The following is a 17255-nucleotide window of genomic DNA, read 5'->3' as shown; positions in this document are numbered from 1 at the left end:
TTACACTATTGCGAAAACAAATATGCATTTATAGTGAAAATAGGTTACACCTCTTCACATCAAATTTATGAATAAATAAAACAGAAAGATATACTGCTATTATATTTCCTATATAAAGAAATATAATTGTATTTGTAATGATATAAATAACACCTGTAATGTTCAAAGTGCTCATATTTTTTCTGTATAATGTAGTAGTGTCGCATTCTTTTTCTCGTTTAAAGTAAGACAATTATGTAAACTTTCTTAAATTATAGAGCAACATTATTAAAGAAACTCCGATTTGTTTTGTGTGGCAGCAAGCAGAATAAAAAGATGCCAACAGTGAAAATGCAAAAAGATTAGGAAGTTTTGGCTAACTCTTAGCTACTAATGAGGCTAACAGCTCTAAGCTAAAAAAAATATTTTGTTATATAGTGTCTTTTAAATCACAGTTAGTGATTCAGAAGACCTTTACTCACTCTGTGATTAAAAAATGGGGCCTTGGTATTTCAAAAAAAGCTAATTTCCTCTTGTTGACCTGAAGCCTGAGGGTAAAATTTTATTTTGCAAGCTGGTTGTATTTTAACACAATTATTCATTTCCAACACAAGTTCTGTTAAATCTGTACCTTGCAGTTTTTACTGGTAGAAAATAAAACAAACTTGAACAGATAAGTTACAAATTATTAGTAAGCATAATAATAATACAGCAACTGGCTAACTGTTAGCAGCTAATGACAATAAAAATGAGCTTTTGTCACTTCCTATCAGAACTAAACTAAAATGATGTTTTTTATTTTACTAATGCTTTACAACACAATTTGTGATTGAAACGATCTTCACTTGATTTGTGTAAACAAAAAAACATAAAATTCTTTGTCTGCCCCAAAATATAGCTTAATCCCACTATTTTGTGCAAATACAATATTGTGTATAATCTAATTTTATGCATTTGAATGCATTCTTAAACCTCTCCAAAAGAAATCAAATAACATTTGGGACAAAGTGTGAGATGATTTGTAAGCACTGAAGCAACTAAGTGTTAATCGCCAACTGTGTAAAGTTAATATTAGCTTCCTATCAGTGCTACAATAAAGGAGTATTTAACTTTACATTTCTTCTGATTCTGATTTATAAACTCTTTATTTGTAGTAGAAGAAAAAAAAATCTCATTTTCCACCTTCTTGCGTTCCACATACTGTGTATCGTCTCATCATATCAGAATCCCCCCCTTTCCGAACCTCGCACCTCCCCACATTTCTCTTCAATGCCTGACTACGAATAGTAAGTGGCTCTGCATTTACAGTTGTGCCATACGACTTCTTGGAGGTAATAAGCCATAACAAAGAGCTGTGTGACAGCCATGGAGCGGAGAGCTGCCATCCAGGCGAATGAAAAGAACATGAAAGACTGGTGGAAACCTCAGAGATGTGCGGAGCTGATAAAACCCCGCAGCTCCTCCCTTCAAATAGACATGTCATCTTGAACGGTGGGGGGAGACAGCAGGTTAGGCGAGCCTGATTAATGTCATCGTCACACTGAGATGGTGACACCCAGCCTTTTGACTGCAGTGTACACTCAGTGGTTGCAAGCACTCCATGCACACTGCACCACAGGCCTCCACATTTGCAAGTGCACAGCTGTTACTAGTTTGTCTTATTATAAAATGTTGACCTATACACATTTCTTAGTGGAATAACACTCATGCTCTGCAGTTGCAGTTGTGCTGATAAAACAAATAATAAAAATGAGCGTGCAAACACACACACACACACACACACACAGAAAAACACTTGGGCAGACGTTTCTGGCTGCGGTTGTGATGGGGTTATGATCTTTCATGAGGATTCACACTGAGTGGATTACAGGCATGGCTTACACAGAAACAAACACACACATACACCGACTCGTGATCCAAAACACACAAGCACCCAAAACACTGCAGAGGGGAGAGGAACCTGCCCTGCAAGACAAACCCCAGCAGCACACATGAGGGTTACTCACATGCTCGGTGGACTCTTCAATATTCCACTGATGGGAGAGAAGACACAGGACAACAGGGCGGGGGAAACAAATGAGTCAGAAACACAACAGGCAAGGGAAAAAAAGCACTTGTCTTTTTTTCACTGGTAGATGAATGTAAGTGTCAATAGAGTCATGCTGTGGAAAAAACACTGTGATGGAAGAGATGGAGGGAAGGAAATAAAGAAATGACAGAAACCTGAGTGGCATGAAAGAAATTGGAGAAAAGAGAGAGGAATGGTTGTGAAATCATTGTTCGCAATGCACTGCCTTGTTTCCCTGTTCACCTTTTGAATCCAGGGAAATTTAAAGCAACCTCTGTTAGGTATGATAGCTGCCTCATTGTGGACATAAACTATGCAGAGCCTGTGAAGCGTTTCTCTTTCCCCTAACGGAGGCGGAGGGAAGAGCCTTTATTCATTACATTTCAATATATGTTTCCAAAATGTTCTCCCTGCTCGCTGTGCTCGACCGAGTAATTCCCGGGGGGAAAGTGAAAGCCCATTTCGGTGCCGCGGGGCTCCGTCAGCGTCGAGCATGAAATCCTATTACCAGTGCCGCTGTGTTAGCCCTGTGACATCAAACCCCGCTGATGCAGAACGCAACGGCTGGTGTTCACCAGCTCAGTCACTGCAGAGGAGTTCACTGATGGGTGGCCTGGCTGACAACGGGGGCAGGAGAGATGACACTGGTGACACTGATGAGGGACAAAGTAGAGAGGAGAAAACAGGTCGGGGTGGAGGTGAGGTTGCGTGGGCGACTATTGTAACAGCTCTGGGGGAGAAGTGGGAGAGCAGAGGCAAACGGAGGAGGGGACTGGTCAGGCCAAAATAGCATCAACACATCAGGAATAAATAAATGTTAAAGGGCCAAAATATCCATTTGCATCACCTAAATTTACAGATACATAATTATAGTTTCATATCTGATTTTATGTATTTGGCTTTAATTAATTGAACTAGAATACATGAGATAGGAAATTTATAGTTTTGCGCTCTCTCATCCTTTGCACCCTGAATGAACTGCGATGCCAGTGACATTTTGTTGGTTGGAGTACTGATTGTTTTGAATGGTTTTATTATTCACTACCTGCACAGTCTTCATTGAGTGACAGCTTCCAGACTAAAGATTGTCTGGTGTGGTGCAGTCTGGTAGGAAAGAGGCTGGATTTCTGAGTTTTGGATGATTTCAAGGTACATTTCTAGCTGTTTTTTATTTCAGTTCATCACAGCTTTATTGATTAAACTGCCTGGGGTTAAATATAGAACCTACGCTATTTCATTAGACTATTTTGTAAAGATCAACTCACCAGGATAAAACAGAATAAAGTTTTCACAGAATAAATGTAACTTAAATTGCATTTTGAAACTATTTATTTACAAATTGTATAAAAATATTTGACCACAGCAGTTTACAGATACCAAATTGAAGTGGGAAAGGAACAAATGACAAAACAAGGCAACGAAATGCAGATACAAATTGACAAAATGACAATTTGAGCCTTCAAATATACTGTATAAATAAACAAAAAATACATAAGAACATTGAAAAATAATTTTAAAAAATAGGTTTCTCTTTTGATTTCTACCTAACTTATCTGGCTGCTTTGGTTTTTCCAAGAGGATCTGGGAGTAGAACACAGACATCCTGTCTCGAGCTCTTTGTAAGGGATTCTAAGGTTATCCCTGCCCAGAAAAAATATATAGTTCTGTGAGGCCTATCCCACAGCAACATGCCTGAAGGATCTCCACAGGGAGCTGCTGTAATTCCAGATTAACCTCTCTTTAAGGTAAATCCCAGCCACCCCTCAGAGGAACCTACATACCTACCTACTGTCCCTTGTAGCCAAAATCAAGACACAAGAACTTTTGTCTTTCTTGAAAAACTCTGAGTTATGAACCATCAAGTTTTTGTAAACTAAAGGGAACAACTCAAAGTTTACTCAGCAGAAATACGAGTTCTAGTTTTTCCTGACTTCAACAATAACACACCAGTGAGTCATAAACTGCAGAGACAATTATCATAATTCATATAAAAGACTAAATAGTCTCCACCCGGTTCTCAGCGGATGGTTTTTATTACCAAACTGTTAAGAGACATAAGAGCTAAGCCTGGTTGATGTCCCGGTTGTACCGAGCCCAAACACATGGCACATCAAAATCTGCATCCTTGTGCTCCCCTGACATAGCGGGGCACTAAAAGTAGCGTTTAAGAGCAGCTGCTGCTTAACTCCACATCTAACAATTTGCGATGTTCCTAATTGCTTAATTTGTTTGCCGTCAATTCAGCTCAGTATGTCAACAGAACAGCAAACACATTAAGGTTCACAAGTTGCTATCGCATCTTGGGCTTAATCCCCTTTCAGCTGCAACTGCTTTTGCTTTCTGCCTAAATCCACAGGAGAATTATAAATTATCCTCCATTTATATTTTGAATACCAACGCAAGCTGAAAACACATCGCTGCTGATAAGCGTCGTTTGTGGAAACGGAGCGGTATAATTTGCAGGCGGGTGAATGCAAATGTGATGACATGGGCTGAGATGTGTGGCTATAAAAATGGGAACGAGGAGAGAACGAGTGATGCGGAAGAGAAGGAGCTGTCATGATTGATGGAGTGAAACGAGCTGAGGTGCTTCTTTTCTCATGTCCCCTCTTTTCTCCCCCCCCTCTCATCCAAACCCAACCACCAATTTCCATTCAACTCCAGTCTGGGGCAGCGAAGGCCGTAGAGGCAGTGAAGCATCACCTTGCTCGCATAAACTACAAAAATGCATGAGCGGTCAAACCAAATGAACCTGGAAAGTGGTGCTGAATAGAGGCAAACTCGGGTAGAAAGGGAAACTTGGGTGGAAGAATGGAGTGACGCTAATGGCTTCAAATATTCAACCATTTCCAGTTAAATTTCCAGTATGCTGTATGCGAGAATGAGCCTGGATGTAGCTGCGAGGGCACTACAATGGAGCTGGTGTTGGGTTGCCAGCTCAGGTTTGGGTCACTCCTCCAACAGGAGAGCAGCTGCAAAGAGTTGATAACATCACACTGTTAACTTGGCCTATGGTTTAAATTTAGCAGGGAAATGAGGGCGATGTGTGGGCTCCTGCTTGAAAAGAAAAGAAGCGCTTAAAGCGCCCACGCTCAGGCGAGCTCTCCCAGCGTTTCAGCTAACCCTGAGAAAGCTAAAAAGGATCCAGAAACATGGAGACAAAGAGAAGGGCCGAGCAGGGGGGGGTGGTAGTGGTTGTGACAGGATCTGCAATTCAATCACATGGCTTAAGGTTGTGATTGAAGTCTGAGGTGAGGCTGCTGTATTCTTTCAGAGATCTGGAAAATGTGGTATTTGCTTTTCCTCCTGGCGGGCTCGCTGTGAATCAAATCCAGGTGAAAGGGCGGCTATAAAACTGATTTCACAAGACATTAAGGAAATTTCTTTGGAGAAACACTTTGGGATGTGCCAACGCATAGGAAAATTGTTTTCTTCCATTGATTCATTATCAATTACAGGTGTGCGTTTGGAGGATTTGTATGACTCTCAGGGTGAGTCACGAACTCTTTCCGACCAGCTGGAACGCCTACTACAGAGCTGATCTTTGCAGGAAGCATGCTGGCTCATGTTATCTCTGTTGTCGAGGTACGAAAACGGGAAAAGGTGTGAAAAAGGAGGGATTGTTTTAAAACCAGTTGAATGATAAAGGAAAAGAGACTGTTGTCTGACTGTGTGGTCTTCTAATGATGTCTGGGCAAGTCCTTGCAGGTTGGCTACTCAATGATGAGTCTGTTGAGATGACTCAACCAAGGGTAGCCGACATGCACGCAAGGACCTGGTAATTACTCAACCAACTTTTAAGCAGAACAGGGGCAAAAGGAGGCCAAATTTGGGAAAGGAAGGAGAAAAACTCCAACGTCTGCCACGGAGTTAAAGGTGTCCCGAGCAAGAGATTGGAACACGTGAGCTATAAAGTACGCCAAATTACAGCAAGCTTTCATATTTATTGTATGCGACAAATGAGACATGGCAGGGAGTATTGTTTGCATAACAAGTAGGGTCATGTTCAGTTCAGTTTTCACAACTCAAAACAAATTCATGCGGAACGTGCCGCCACGGAGAAAAACACACTGAGGAAGATGAGCAACCACCATGTTTTTCTCAGTTTCCATACCAAACGGTGCTGTCCCGTCTGTCGACACACAGTCAGATAACAATGAAGTGTCAGCAGCAGCTGCCAGAAACAACTGCTCTTAAACAAAGGGTGCGCTGTGTTCGGAAGATCAGGGCTCCTCACTTTTTGACCAGTGAGGAGCTCTCACTGGTCAACAATATGTTGTGTGCCAGTCAGGTTTTTATCCACACTTATTCTCTGATATCTCCAATAAAACCTAATGGGTTTAATTTCATTGTGTGAAAACTATAGAAAATCAGTTTACACAAAATTGAAATTCAAAGACTATATCAGTCATTTTCTTTGAGGACAGATGGCTTAATTTTAGCTTTGTGTGTACTTTTAGCTTTTCTTACCCAAAGAAAGTACCACTGGTCTACAGCTTCTTTGTTTATCTCTTCATACTTTTCGGCACAAGACACTGACTGAGCTACTGCTGACATAAACTTTGAATACTCTTCTTGTTTTAACATTTTTCTTTTCCACAGAAATAACCTCTGGCTCAGAGTTGGGCTTAACCACGTCCCATTCTTGGACCATATATAGTACTAGTGGACTACTGTTCTTTTGTCTAGCTGATTCCTTTGTCTTGTCAATAAGAGTGACTAAGATTTTGACACTGAAACAGCATAATCTTTGTTTGTACAAAGAAAGTACCCCTGGCCCGGTACCTTTGTGTTTAGTTGTGTCTTTTTCCTGAATGAACCCAATAACAGTGGTCTTGCTTCCATTAACTTTTCTTTCCCATAGAAAGCAAAAACAGGGTTAAACATGTGCTGTTTTGGTGAATTAAAACATTTACTGAGTTGCTGCAAACTGGTGTCAAGAACAAACACCAGTACAGAGGATAACTTTCCATTTCCCTGTGTATTTTATTTCTTTTTTTGGATGGCACTGCACACTGAGCCAGGCTTGTCTGCTGCTTTCTTCCTTTTAAGAAGGCAACATTTTGCTTTCCACTGTCACCAAACCTTGGATCTGGTTGAAGAATTGCTGCAAGGTATTCATTTTTTGCCCACCATTATTAAATGATCACCTGAATTTGATTGTGTTGTATCATGCTACTATTTGGATTGACTGGAACGTCACATTTTACTGACTCTGACAGTAAAATTTAAGTCTGCATGGGAATCAGCTGTATTGATTATACTGGGCTAAATATATTTCAACAGATTAAATAGACCAAGTTAGATTGAATAGATTGGTGTGAAAGTAGTGGATGCTAATATTAATCACATGCTTCTGTTAAAGGCGACAGAAGGTTAAAGTACATACACACAAATTTTATAACTAACAAACAACCAGCAGGAGATTTTTAAGCCAGTTTCTTTTATTTGCAAATTCAGGAGGCTGTGAGAGTTGGGTTTTTATGGCTTAAGGATATTCATGAATCTCTGAGACCCATTTAAGGATTACAATCTCATCCATCTCATGGTGTTGCGCGGCTTTGGGCGATTCAGTGCACTTTGCATTACCGTGTAAAGGGGCAGTGTCAGGGAAATAACTTTAATTTATAAACATGGTAACAAGGCAGTGCATATGTATTGGTGTTAAAACCGCAAGGGGGGCTGCATTGATTTCACTAAGCCACATCCTGATGTTACGAACAGAAAATATATCCAACAGCTATTACTGTAGAATTTAAGTGGATTTCATTCTGACAGCTAATCCAAAGCTGTGGGAGCTGGGTACCAATTTAGAGTCAAATGTCACATGTGGAAAAAGATTATGAGAACCGAAAAAAGGGAGGATACTGCAGTCGACAGAAAGATACTGCGTCTTGCCCGGTGTAGGAGAAGCAAAGTGTGAAGAGGAGAGGACAATAGAGAGACAGAGTCATGAAATGTGGACAGCAGAGCCAAGAAGGGACAAAGAAAAGCTGGACTAGAAAAAAAATATTCATTACCTGCGCCTCTGGCAAAGCAACATCCATGATGTTCGGCTGGCCTCGTGGTTCGCCGTTTTCCAGTCGGGAAAAGATGACTTGGTAGCCCCTGATTTGTCCATGCTGCTTCACCTGTACAGGAGGCTTCCAAGTAACGCGGATGGCGGTGGAGTTTATGGCCTCAACCTCCAGCTTCCTGGGAGGGGCTCCGGGCACTGCAAACCAAACATTGAGGGAGGGAAGCGCAAAACAGTGACATGAAGAGATTAAAAACACCAGGAAGGAAAAGAGATTTCACAGTCAAAATATGTGTTCCAGTGGTGATCTCCCACACAAATCACAGGCGGAGTCCCTCAAGGCTCTGTTCTTAGTCCAATTTTTATTCAACTCTTCAGTTTAAAGTGTATCACAATATGTCTAATGCTGATGACCCACAAACTTATAATCCAGCATAACCACAGCCTATTAGTTATTGAATAATGTCAAACTGAAGGGCTGTGGGCCAAATCCAGTCCACTATAACTACTTAAATATAACTAGATATTATATTACTTCAATGTTAAAGGATCCTAAAAATTTTACTTCTAGAAGTACTCGTCAAATTCAGAGAAAGCTATATTTTAACAGTATTAATAAGCAACACATTCTGCCACCACCAAAAATGAAAGGCATTTAGACACCTTTGGTGTACATGATATAAATGAGACAGGGTTAGAATTTCTTCAAACTTCATGGGGAAAAAAACTTCAAGCCAAAATATATGCAGAAATTGTTGATACCTGAAGACTGAAATCTTTAGTAGTTACTGCTTTTATTCCATAAACATCATGGGTTTTTGCTATTACTCATTTAATAAATTCCTCCTTTTTCTTCTCTTACTTGGGTTGTCTTGTCTTGACAAGTCAAAAAACTATCAGAAATAATATTAGATACTTATAAATCTAACCATCACTCACTCCAGATGTTCTAAGGCTCCTGCTTTCCCCAAAACACCACATACCCAACAGCATGTAGTCTAGTCATGTCTTAATTACAGTAAGAAATTAGCCGTGTTGCAGCAAACTTCAAACACATTAATTATAGACGACTCTCTCTTAGGAGAAGCCGCTCTCGATCACACTGCAAACAAAATGAGAAACGTGTTGGAAAAAGAGAGAGGGAGAGAAGAGTGATAGAAAAGCGAGGCGAGATCAGTTCCACTTCTGTTCTTTAGTGTGGGGAGAAAACGACAGTATTCACACAGCACAAGCAGAGGAAAGTAACACAGCACTGAACCCCAGGGAGTGATGAGCTTCAAGATGGAGACAGGAGGAAAAAGACGGTGATCCCAATCGGCTACCACCGAGCAAGAGGAGAGTGAAGGAAATCAGTGACAGGCTGCTTCGAGCGAGTGACGCGGAAAACCTACCATCCTCCTTGGTTCTCATCTTGACCGGGGCACTCTCAGGGCCTGGGCCCACATCAGTGTGCGCCCTCACCCACACCTCATACTCAGTCCACTTCTCCAGGCCTTCCAGCACATGGCTGGTGGCGTCTGCACCGATGTCGGGCACATCGTGCCGCTCCGTGTCCTCTCCCGCCGGAGCCTGGTAGCTGACTGTGTAGCGCACGATGGCACCGTGGCGGCTGTCGGCAGGCGGCGCCACCCAACTCACCTTGAGGCTTGTGGAGGTCAGGCTGACCACGTGAACTTCCTGAGGTGGAGCGGAGGGAGCTGCAGGGGGAGGGGGGCAAAACCACACGAAGGAAAGCCACGGATCAAGCAAACAAAAAATAAACTAAAAATGCACACAAAACATGACAAAACTAAGGAAGCTTTTTGCTGAGTATTCAACTTGAATCATTTGCGGCATTTCCATTTTGAAAAACGCTAAATTGTGTTAATCATATAATATAGAATGTAGAAAATCAATATATCTGTTTGCAGAGATGCAGGTATAATATTTATTTATGACTGTTGATGTGCATTCTCACTCCTGCCCTCTTCCAAAACACAAAATTGCTCAAGTTTGAATGCAAAAAGCTTCCATACTAAACAGGATGCCACCTCCAGACTGAGAGATTTGGATGCAAAAAAGAAGAAAAAAAAACCTTATCGGTCCAAAGCGTAAGCTGTGTTTGGTGCCACGTTTATGCAGAAGGCAATGAAATCACAGGGTGAGGCGGACAGAATATAAGATGTGCCGAAAAGTTTACAAGGCTGTGTGTTTTATGAAGACGTAATTTGTCCCTGACCGCCCCCCATGCTGCCTCTTGCAGTGCGCAGTGGGAGCAATAAACGGGCCACGGACGTGTGAGATTGTGAACAAGTGCGTGACAGTGTGGACTGGTGTTAACACACTGATGCAGAAGCTCTGGGCTTCGTTAGAGAGTTTGGCTGCAGCTGAGACGGGCAGTTAAAGACAGCATACGGCCTTGGCTTTTACGATCAATAACACTTAAGATAGCTTCGGCTAACATCTGGTTTGTCACCACTGAAATTTCAGCAGATAAAAAAGGAAAAACTGAGGTATAACCCACTACATGATACTCTGTCATTAACCCACAGATAAACAACTGAACTAAAAGTTAAGTAACCACATAATTAAGGTGTAAAAACACTGGAAACTGTTACACAGTTTATAATAAACTTGAATGCATTTAGCTTGATTTTACGTGATAGATCAACACAAATGGAGATGTGGAAGAAGCTTCTCTTCTCTGGATGCACAAAACTGCACTTCATTGCTAATATACAAAAATCACTGCTTCTACAACCATGTTTGGCCAAATCAAACATGTGGGAGATGGAACAACATCAGCCCATTATTTTCACTGTGAAACAAATCACTGTTTGAGGATACAAAAATAAAATAAGAAAAATAAAAAATGTGATTTTAAAATCGTACATTTTAAAGTCCTCCTCACTCCGAGTTAATATTCAACTTGAAAAAATGAAAATAACCAAACTTATCTAAAATAATCAGTTTAATAATAAGTACAAATGTTTAAACTCTCGAGTCTGGAGGAAAAAAACAGAAACCAAACACTTTCAAGAAGCAGAACAAAACTGAAAATAAAATACGACAGCATTCAAATATTTCATGCAGATAAATGTATCATGAATATGTTCAACTTGATAAAAATAAGATCTTGTTTTTGTTCAAGCATGCAGATGAAATCTGACAAACCAATGCCAACACACAAAACTTCACCTTTAAAAATAAAATGAATCATAAACAGATGTGCACATGTGTCTGATCCACAGTGAACAGAAGAACTACAAAGGCTTCGTAGCAACTTGTGTATTGAGGAAAAAGTGGCAGTCTGATGATTCTGCTATTGAGCTCCAGATCAAAAATCAGTAAGATCAAAGTGAAGGTGGACCTGGGGAGGACAACGCCAAAGGGAAACAGAGAAAACTTGCAATTATGTCGACTGACTGCAACTGAAAATCCAGATATATTTAAATTTGATCTGCTTTTAAAACAAATCAAATGCAAAGATTTTTTCACCATTTTTTCCCCCAACATTAATGGTGTAAACAAAACTCCAGCAACCTACACACTCAGCATCAACCTTTGTACATGAACTACTGGAAAAATCCTCGGCTTTAATTTTTGGCAAAGCGAGAAAATCTGAACATCCACCGAACCTCGACCTATTGATTTTCACCCATCTTAATCACTCGCACATCAATGCTTTACCATTCAATTTTAGGTCAAGTATCTTGCAGCTGTGTCAAGCCCTCAGCTGAGCTTGGTGAAGCACAGAAAAAAGATAAACGGAGCTTCCTTCTGATGCTTGTTCTGACTCCTAAAAAATAGTGCTGAACATTGAAATGCAACCCTGGAGAAAGGAATCATTTCGAACCGCCTGTTCACTGCAGAACCTTCCCAAGGCTGCTGGCAGGCGTTGAATCGCACCACAGTGTGCAACTCAGATTTGTTTCTCTGAGTTTTGTGGACTTATTCTGGTTCTGTTTGTTTAATTATCATGGCTCACCAACACGATTTATGCATGATTTTGGTCAAACTTAATTCATTGCTGCTGACTACAGTGCTGTGAAAATTTGTTACGTTTTGGCCAGACTTTAATGTTTTTAATTAATTAAATTTCAATAAAACAAAACAAATACGAAATGCAACTTGCAAGTTGCTTTTTTTTTTTTTTTGGAGAAATGTACAATCTTCGCAGTGGTTAAAGAGCTCCTGTTTCTGCCCGGCCTCTTTTCTTGGCTCATTCTTTCTTATTGTTGAATCATGAAGACTGGATCTAACCGAGTTGAGGGAGCCCCTGTGGTGCTTTAGATGTTGTTCTGGGACCTTTTATGACCTTCTTGAGGAAACTATGATGCACTTTTATCGTAAATTTAGTAGACCGGCCACTCCTGGGAAGGTTCACCACCATTTCATGGTTCACTGAAGTCACAAAGCATTAGAAACGGCTTTGTGGCCCTTCCCAGATAGATGTTGGTGACTTTCTTTTTTTTTCTTCAGTTTTACTTGAATCTGTTTGAGATTTCTATTCGTTTTTGAGAAATTTAAGCCTATGTTGTGTTGGAGTCAAATGTCACATGTCAGACAGCAATCATGCCTGTGTATGTGAGTGAAATCCCACCGAAAAATATGAGTCTAATCACATTTTATGTATGAATGAACCAAGGTGCGTGGGAAAGCTTTCCTCAGAAACTGCTTTTTGTATTTACTGCGCTCATATTTATTGGATGACAAAAGGCAAAAAGGAAATCTGCAATGTAATCAGTTACTGGATCCATAAGATCCTTCAAACGTAGCCAAACAGCAACTCTAAACGTGTGCACCGGTGCGAATGCACACAAATCATCAGCCACTAATTGGCACCAACTCCATGATTAACTTTTATTAATCACCACAATTTTATCATGTTCCACAATTAAACATGTCCGCTTTTGTGTTTGCTTCCCGGAAGCCGGAGCCTTTGCTCGGATGGCCTTCGTCTTTTGTGAGGAAACAAGCTCCACATTGTAGCATCTCCGTTTGTTTCCATTGTTCCGCCTCCAACAGAGCAACGTGTCCTCTCTCCGGTCCACCACACTCAGTCAGCTTTCGGAACCACCTCATATGACTCCAAAACGTCATTTTGTTCTGTATTTTACTGAAGAATTTTAAAATCTTTGCAAATGTTTCTCCATTACAAGCCTTTCATGAGAATTTCATGTTAAAGGACACAGAGCAGTGCATCATTTTGAAATGGTATCGAGTTGGAAACTGTTTTTTTTTTTAAGAAAAAAAAGTCTAAAAGTGTGGTGTCCATCAGTATTCATCCCCTGTTACTGTGACACCAAACCACCTACCAACAGACGACACAATAAAGAAATGCAGTCCATCCATGTGAGATTTATTGCCCCTATAAATCACAGCTGCACAACATACTCAGGGTATCTGCAGGTTTCAGCAAGTCAAATTTAAGACTGTTGAAGACCTTTTCACTGCAACCTTGAATTAAATTTATGACCAAAAAACTATAAATATAATAGGGAATGGTGGGAGGTTTTTCTTTACTGCAATCAAGCATCACAAACCCCCCATAGTGCTAAGTTTAAAACTTTTCCTGCACATAATGAACCTAACGTTGTACGGGTTGGGAACAAAAGTGAGCCAGCGAGCTTGTTAGCTGTAGCCTCAACTGCTTTGAGTCACAAAACACAATGAATCTGTCTGTGTGTGACTCAAGGATTTGCCTGACAGAAAAATCAGAGAAAAATGAACTACAAAAATATACAAGATCAAAAAATCCTACAACAGTAAAATTTAAGATCTGTGATTAATGTATTTCAGGCCACCTTTAATTGATTCAAGATATTTAAAGATACGCGAATTTAAGATTATTTAACGATTAATGGGTGACATGATCATATAAAATCCACACAAAATTTGGTGGTAGTAATGCAGCAAAATGGGATATGAACAGTTTTGGAAGACATTGTTATTCAAATGATCACAATTGACAATCATGAGCATCTATTATTTTCCTCTCACAGCTATGTGCAAAGAAAGAGTGCGGTGCAGCAACCCTTCTGGGGGAGGTGACACAAGCATTGTGCCTACACAGCAAATAAAAAAATAAAACCAAACGAGTGACATTTTGAATGCTGGCACTGTAAAAGCACATAATGATATGAGGCAAGGCAACACAGCACAGCTCACAAATGTGGGAACAAGACACATTAAACGTACCTTTGACACAGGGCCTGCCCTCTACGAGACGGACAGGGGGGTTAGTGCTGGCGACAGAGGGGAGGTGGTGGAAGCGGGGAAGCTGACCGGGATAGCTGCTCTGTCAGCATTATATGCTGCTCTCAGATTGATTTGACATTCAAGTTGCTCACACTCTCCGTTTTAAGGTCTATAAAACTCACATTTTGCCCCCCTCTGTCTCTCTCTGTCTCTCTGTTTCACTCACTGAGGGGAACGACCTGAACCTGCTTCAGCCGCCTGGAGGTGACTCTCTGAAATCACTGGGTTAGTGGCTAACAAGCAGAAAAGACAGAGGACAGAGGCAGCGCTGGGGAAAGAAAAATGGAGCACTTACTGGACTGAGCAGTGCGGGCTTGGATGGGCTGGGTGTAGACGCCCAAGCCCATTTCAGAGCGGGCTGCCAGGGAGAAATAGTACATAGTGTCAGGCTTTAATCCATCCACAGAGTGGGAGCCCGCCGGGCCGAACGTCACGTGTTTCTGGAGAGACAATAAAAAAAACCCAACAACAATCAGCGGTGCTGCACGAGTTAGTTCATGTGCTCTACAATCACAAAATGATACAATCTTCAACTGCACTGAAAACAGTCATACGTGACTGCCAAGGGGAGCAGAAGCAGCTTGTTCCAAAAACAAGTCGGCCTCCAGCTTCCAACTGGTTCGGTCCAAGAGTTCCAACAAACAGCAGAAAAGAGTAGCAGAGCAGATTGTGTCCACGCTAAGTTTTTCTCATCAGCTGGGGAGCCGACTACATTACTACAATAACACAGCCTCCCCACTTAGAGGGGTTGCATCATGAAGAGTAAGAGTCATCTGCAGTTTCACTGTGGAAAACGAGACAATTTCAGCAGCAGACAGAAAAAGAGATAGAGCGAGCTGCTGTGCAGGAGAGATAATCTATACACGAAGCGGTCTGAACGTCGTGTTCTGATGCTAACCTTGCTGTCTGAGCCGGCCTCCCAGTACTGCAGCTCGTACTTGGTGATTTGGTCCTGCACGGGCCACAGCCACGTCAGCGAGATCCGGGTGTCGAGCTCGGCTTCGGCCTCGAAACTGGACGGCTGCGCCGGAACTGGGGCGGGGAAGACACAGGTTAAGGCATGGAGGCAAACATGCTTACAAAAGGTTTCATTTTGTTACATGGAACATTAATTTTTAATGCATTTCACAGGGAATTTATGTCAGTCAGTTACAATAATACAGTCAGTTCTAAATCTTGAATGGCAAAGAATAATTAAATAAAGGGCTCCTCAGATTAATTGTGATTAATTATTTAGTTAAGTAATCATAAACTAATCTGTTAATCCTTAACTTTAGTGTACAGATTCAAAAAAGGATAATTTGCTGAAAGAACAACATGATAAGGGAGTAGTAAAGCCAAAACGATGCGATTAATTCATTGATTGAGGAATCGATTCATCATGATGAATCTGATTGTTTTTTTAAAAGATTTTGTCGTCTCTGATGGCCTTAATTTGAAAGAAGTTTGACAATAAAGAGGGTTATGAGAGAGAGGGAAGACATTCGCCAAATATCGCCAGGCCGGGAATCAAACCTGCGACTACCAGCACCAGGCCTAAGGCCTCAATACATTGGTTGTGCTTTGCCCCTGCACCACCACAGTACCACCAAATCTGATCAATTGTTTCAGCCCCATCCCGGGTTTTATTTAGGCACAACAGAATAAAATGGGGCTCAGCTTGATTACACACCAAAAAAACAGAAGAATTGTTTTAACTCTACATAATAATTAAGAGTCTATGTTGGTCCATCACATGAAATCCCAGTGAAGTTGGACTGAGACTGAATGTGAACCAGCGATAAAGCACAGCAATAAGAAAGAACATCAAGATAAATATATCTGCTGAATGATTTGATCTCAAACACATGCGTGTGTTTATGATCTGTTGCGCAAATAGTCAGATTAAATGCCTTCCTCTAACAATGCATTCCTACTTCTTACACACATGAAGAACTCCAGAGCTCAGAGTGGCTGCTGCTCACCTCCCTGCTGTGTTTTGACTTGCAGGATGTCAGAGGGTGGTCCGTCACCTACGGAGGTGAAGCCCAGCACCCTGAGGCTGTAGGTGATGTCGGGCGTCAGGCCAGAGATGGTTGTCAGGCTGCTGTCGTCCGTGTTGTGTATCTGCCAGGCGCTGAGCGGGGCCGTCATGTCGGAGCTGTGGTAAATCCGGTAGCCTTTTATCTGTCCGTTGGGCTCCTCCGGCGGCTCCCACTGGACCAGCATGGTGCTGGCGCTCAGCATGCGCGCCTGAACGTGGAGGGGCGGCGACGAGGGCGCCTGCTCGCCGGTGCGCGTCTCCACGGGGTCGCTGGGCGGCCCGCGGCCGATGTTATTGATGGCCATGACGCGGAACTCGTACTCGGAGTACGGGCTGAGTCCGCCGATGCTGTAGCGCGTGGTTGCCACGCCCTCCACCTCCTGGAAGCCGTTGTCCGACGACTTGGCTCGGTATTGGATCATGTAGTAGGAAACGGGCTCTGGGTTTCCGGAGTCCCACGTTAGCGTCACGCTGGTGGCGGTGGTCTCCGTCACAGTCAGGGAGGTCGGGGGTTTCGGTAAAGCTGAAGATGAAGAAACAAATCATTAGCTTTAACATTTTTTTGTGCGTTTTTGCCATCAAGTCACAATATGTAACAAATCCATTACTCACATAATAAAAAGAAACTGGTCATTTTTATTTACATGATTGTTTAGTTTTTTTTTCACCTCTTTCTTTCTAGATGACAAAAGGCTGTTTATGCAGCCAGCCTTTATATTGAAACCCAGTTTTACTTCCGTATTCATTTTATTTGCTGCTTTATTTATTTTGGATATTTAAATTATCTTCCAGTTCCAGTGTTTGATGTTCATTAAAAATTTAAGTTTATTGATCATTAGGAGGGAGTAATATTCCCTCGTCATGATATTAAATAAAAAATGGCCTCAAAATGACATAATTACGGTTTGTTGCAACAATTTATCATCCAG

The 17255-nt window shown here is 41.5% G+C and overlaps 1 protein-coding gene across 1 annotated transcript in view; it reads right to left on the bottom strand.

Annotated features, from left to right (window-relative positions):
• Positions 1-17255, bottom strand: part of LOC129378006 (receptor-type tyrosine-protein phosphatase F-like) — a 224795-nt gene that overhangs the window by 59731 nt on the left and 147809 nt on the right. The window contains 6 exon segments of the mRNA XM_055058240.1: positions 1986-2012; positions 8068-8261; positions 9455-9760; positions 14599-14743; positions 15202-15335; positions 16268-16849. Of these exon segments, the coding sequence (XP_054914215.1) occupies positions 1986-2012; positions 8068-8261; positions 9455-9760; positions 14599-14743; positions 15202-15335; positions 16268-16849 (1388 nt within the window).

The sequence above is a fragment of the Poeciliopsis prolifica genome, unplaced genomic scaffold (genome assembly GCF_027474105.1).
Source record: "Poeciliopsis prolifica strain line A6 unplaced genomic scaffold, Auburn_PproV2 SCAFFOLD050, whole genome shotgun sequence".
Lineage (NCBI taxonomy): Eukaryota > Metazoa > Chordata > Actinopteri > Cyprinodontiformes > Poeciliidae > Poeciliopsis > Poeciliopsis prolifica.
This window is presented reverse-complemented; position numbering and strand designations above follow the sequence as displayed.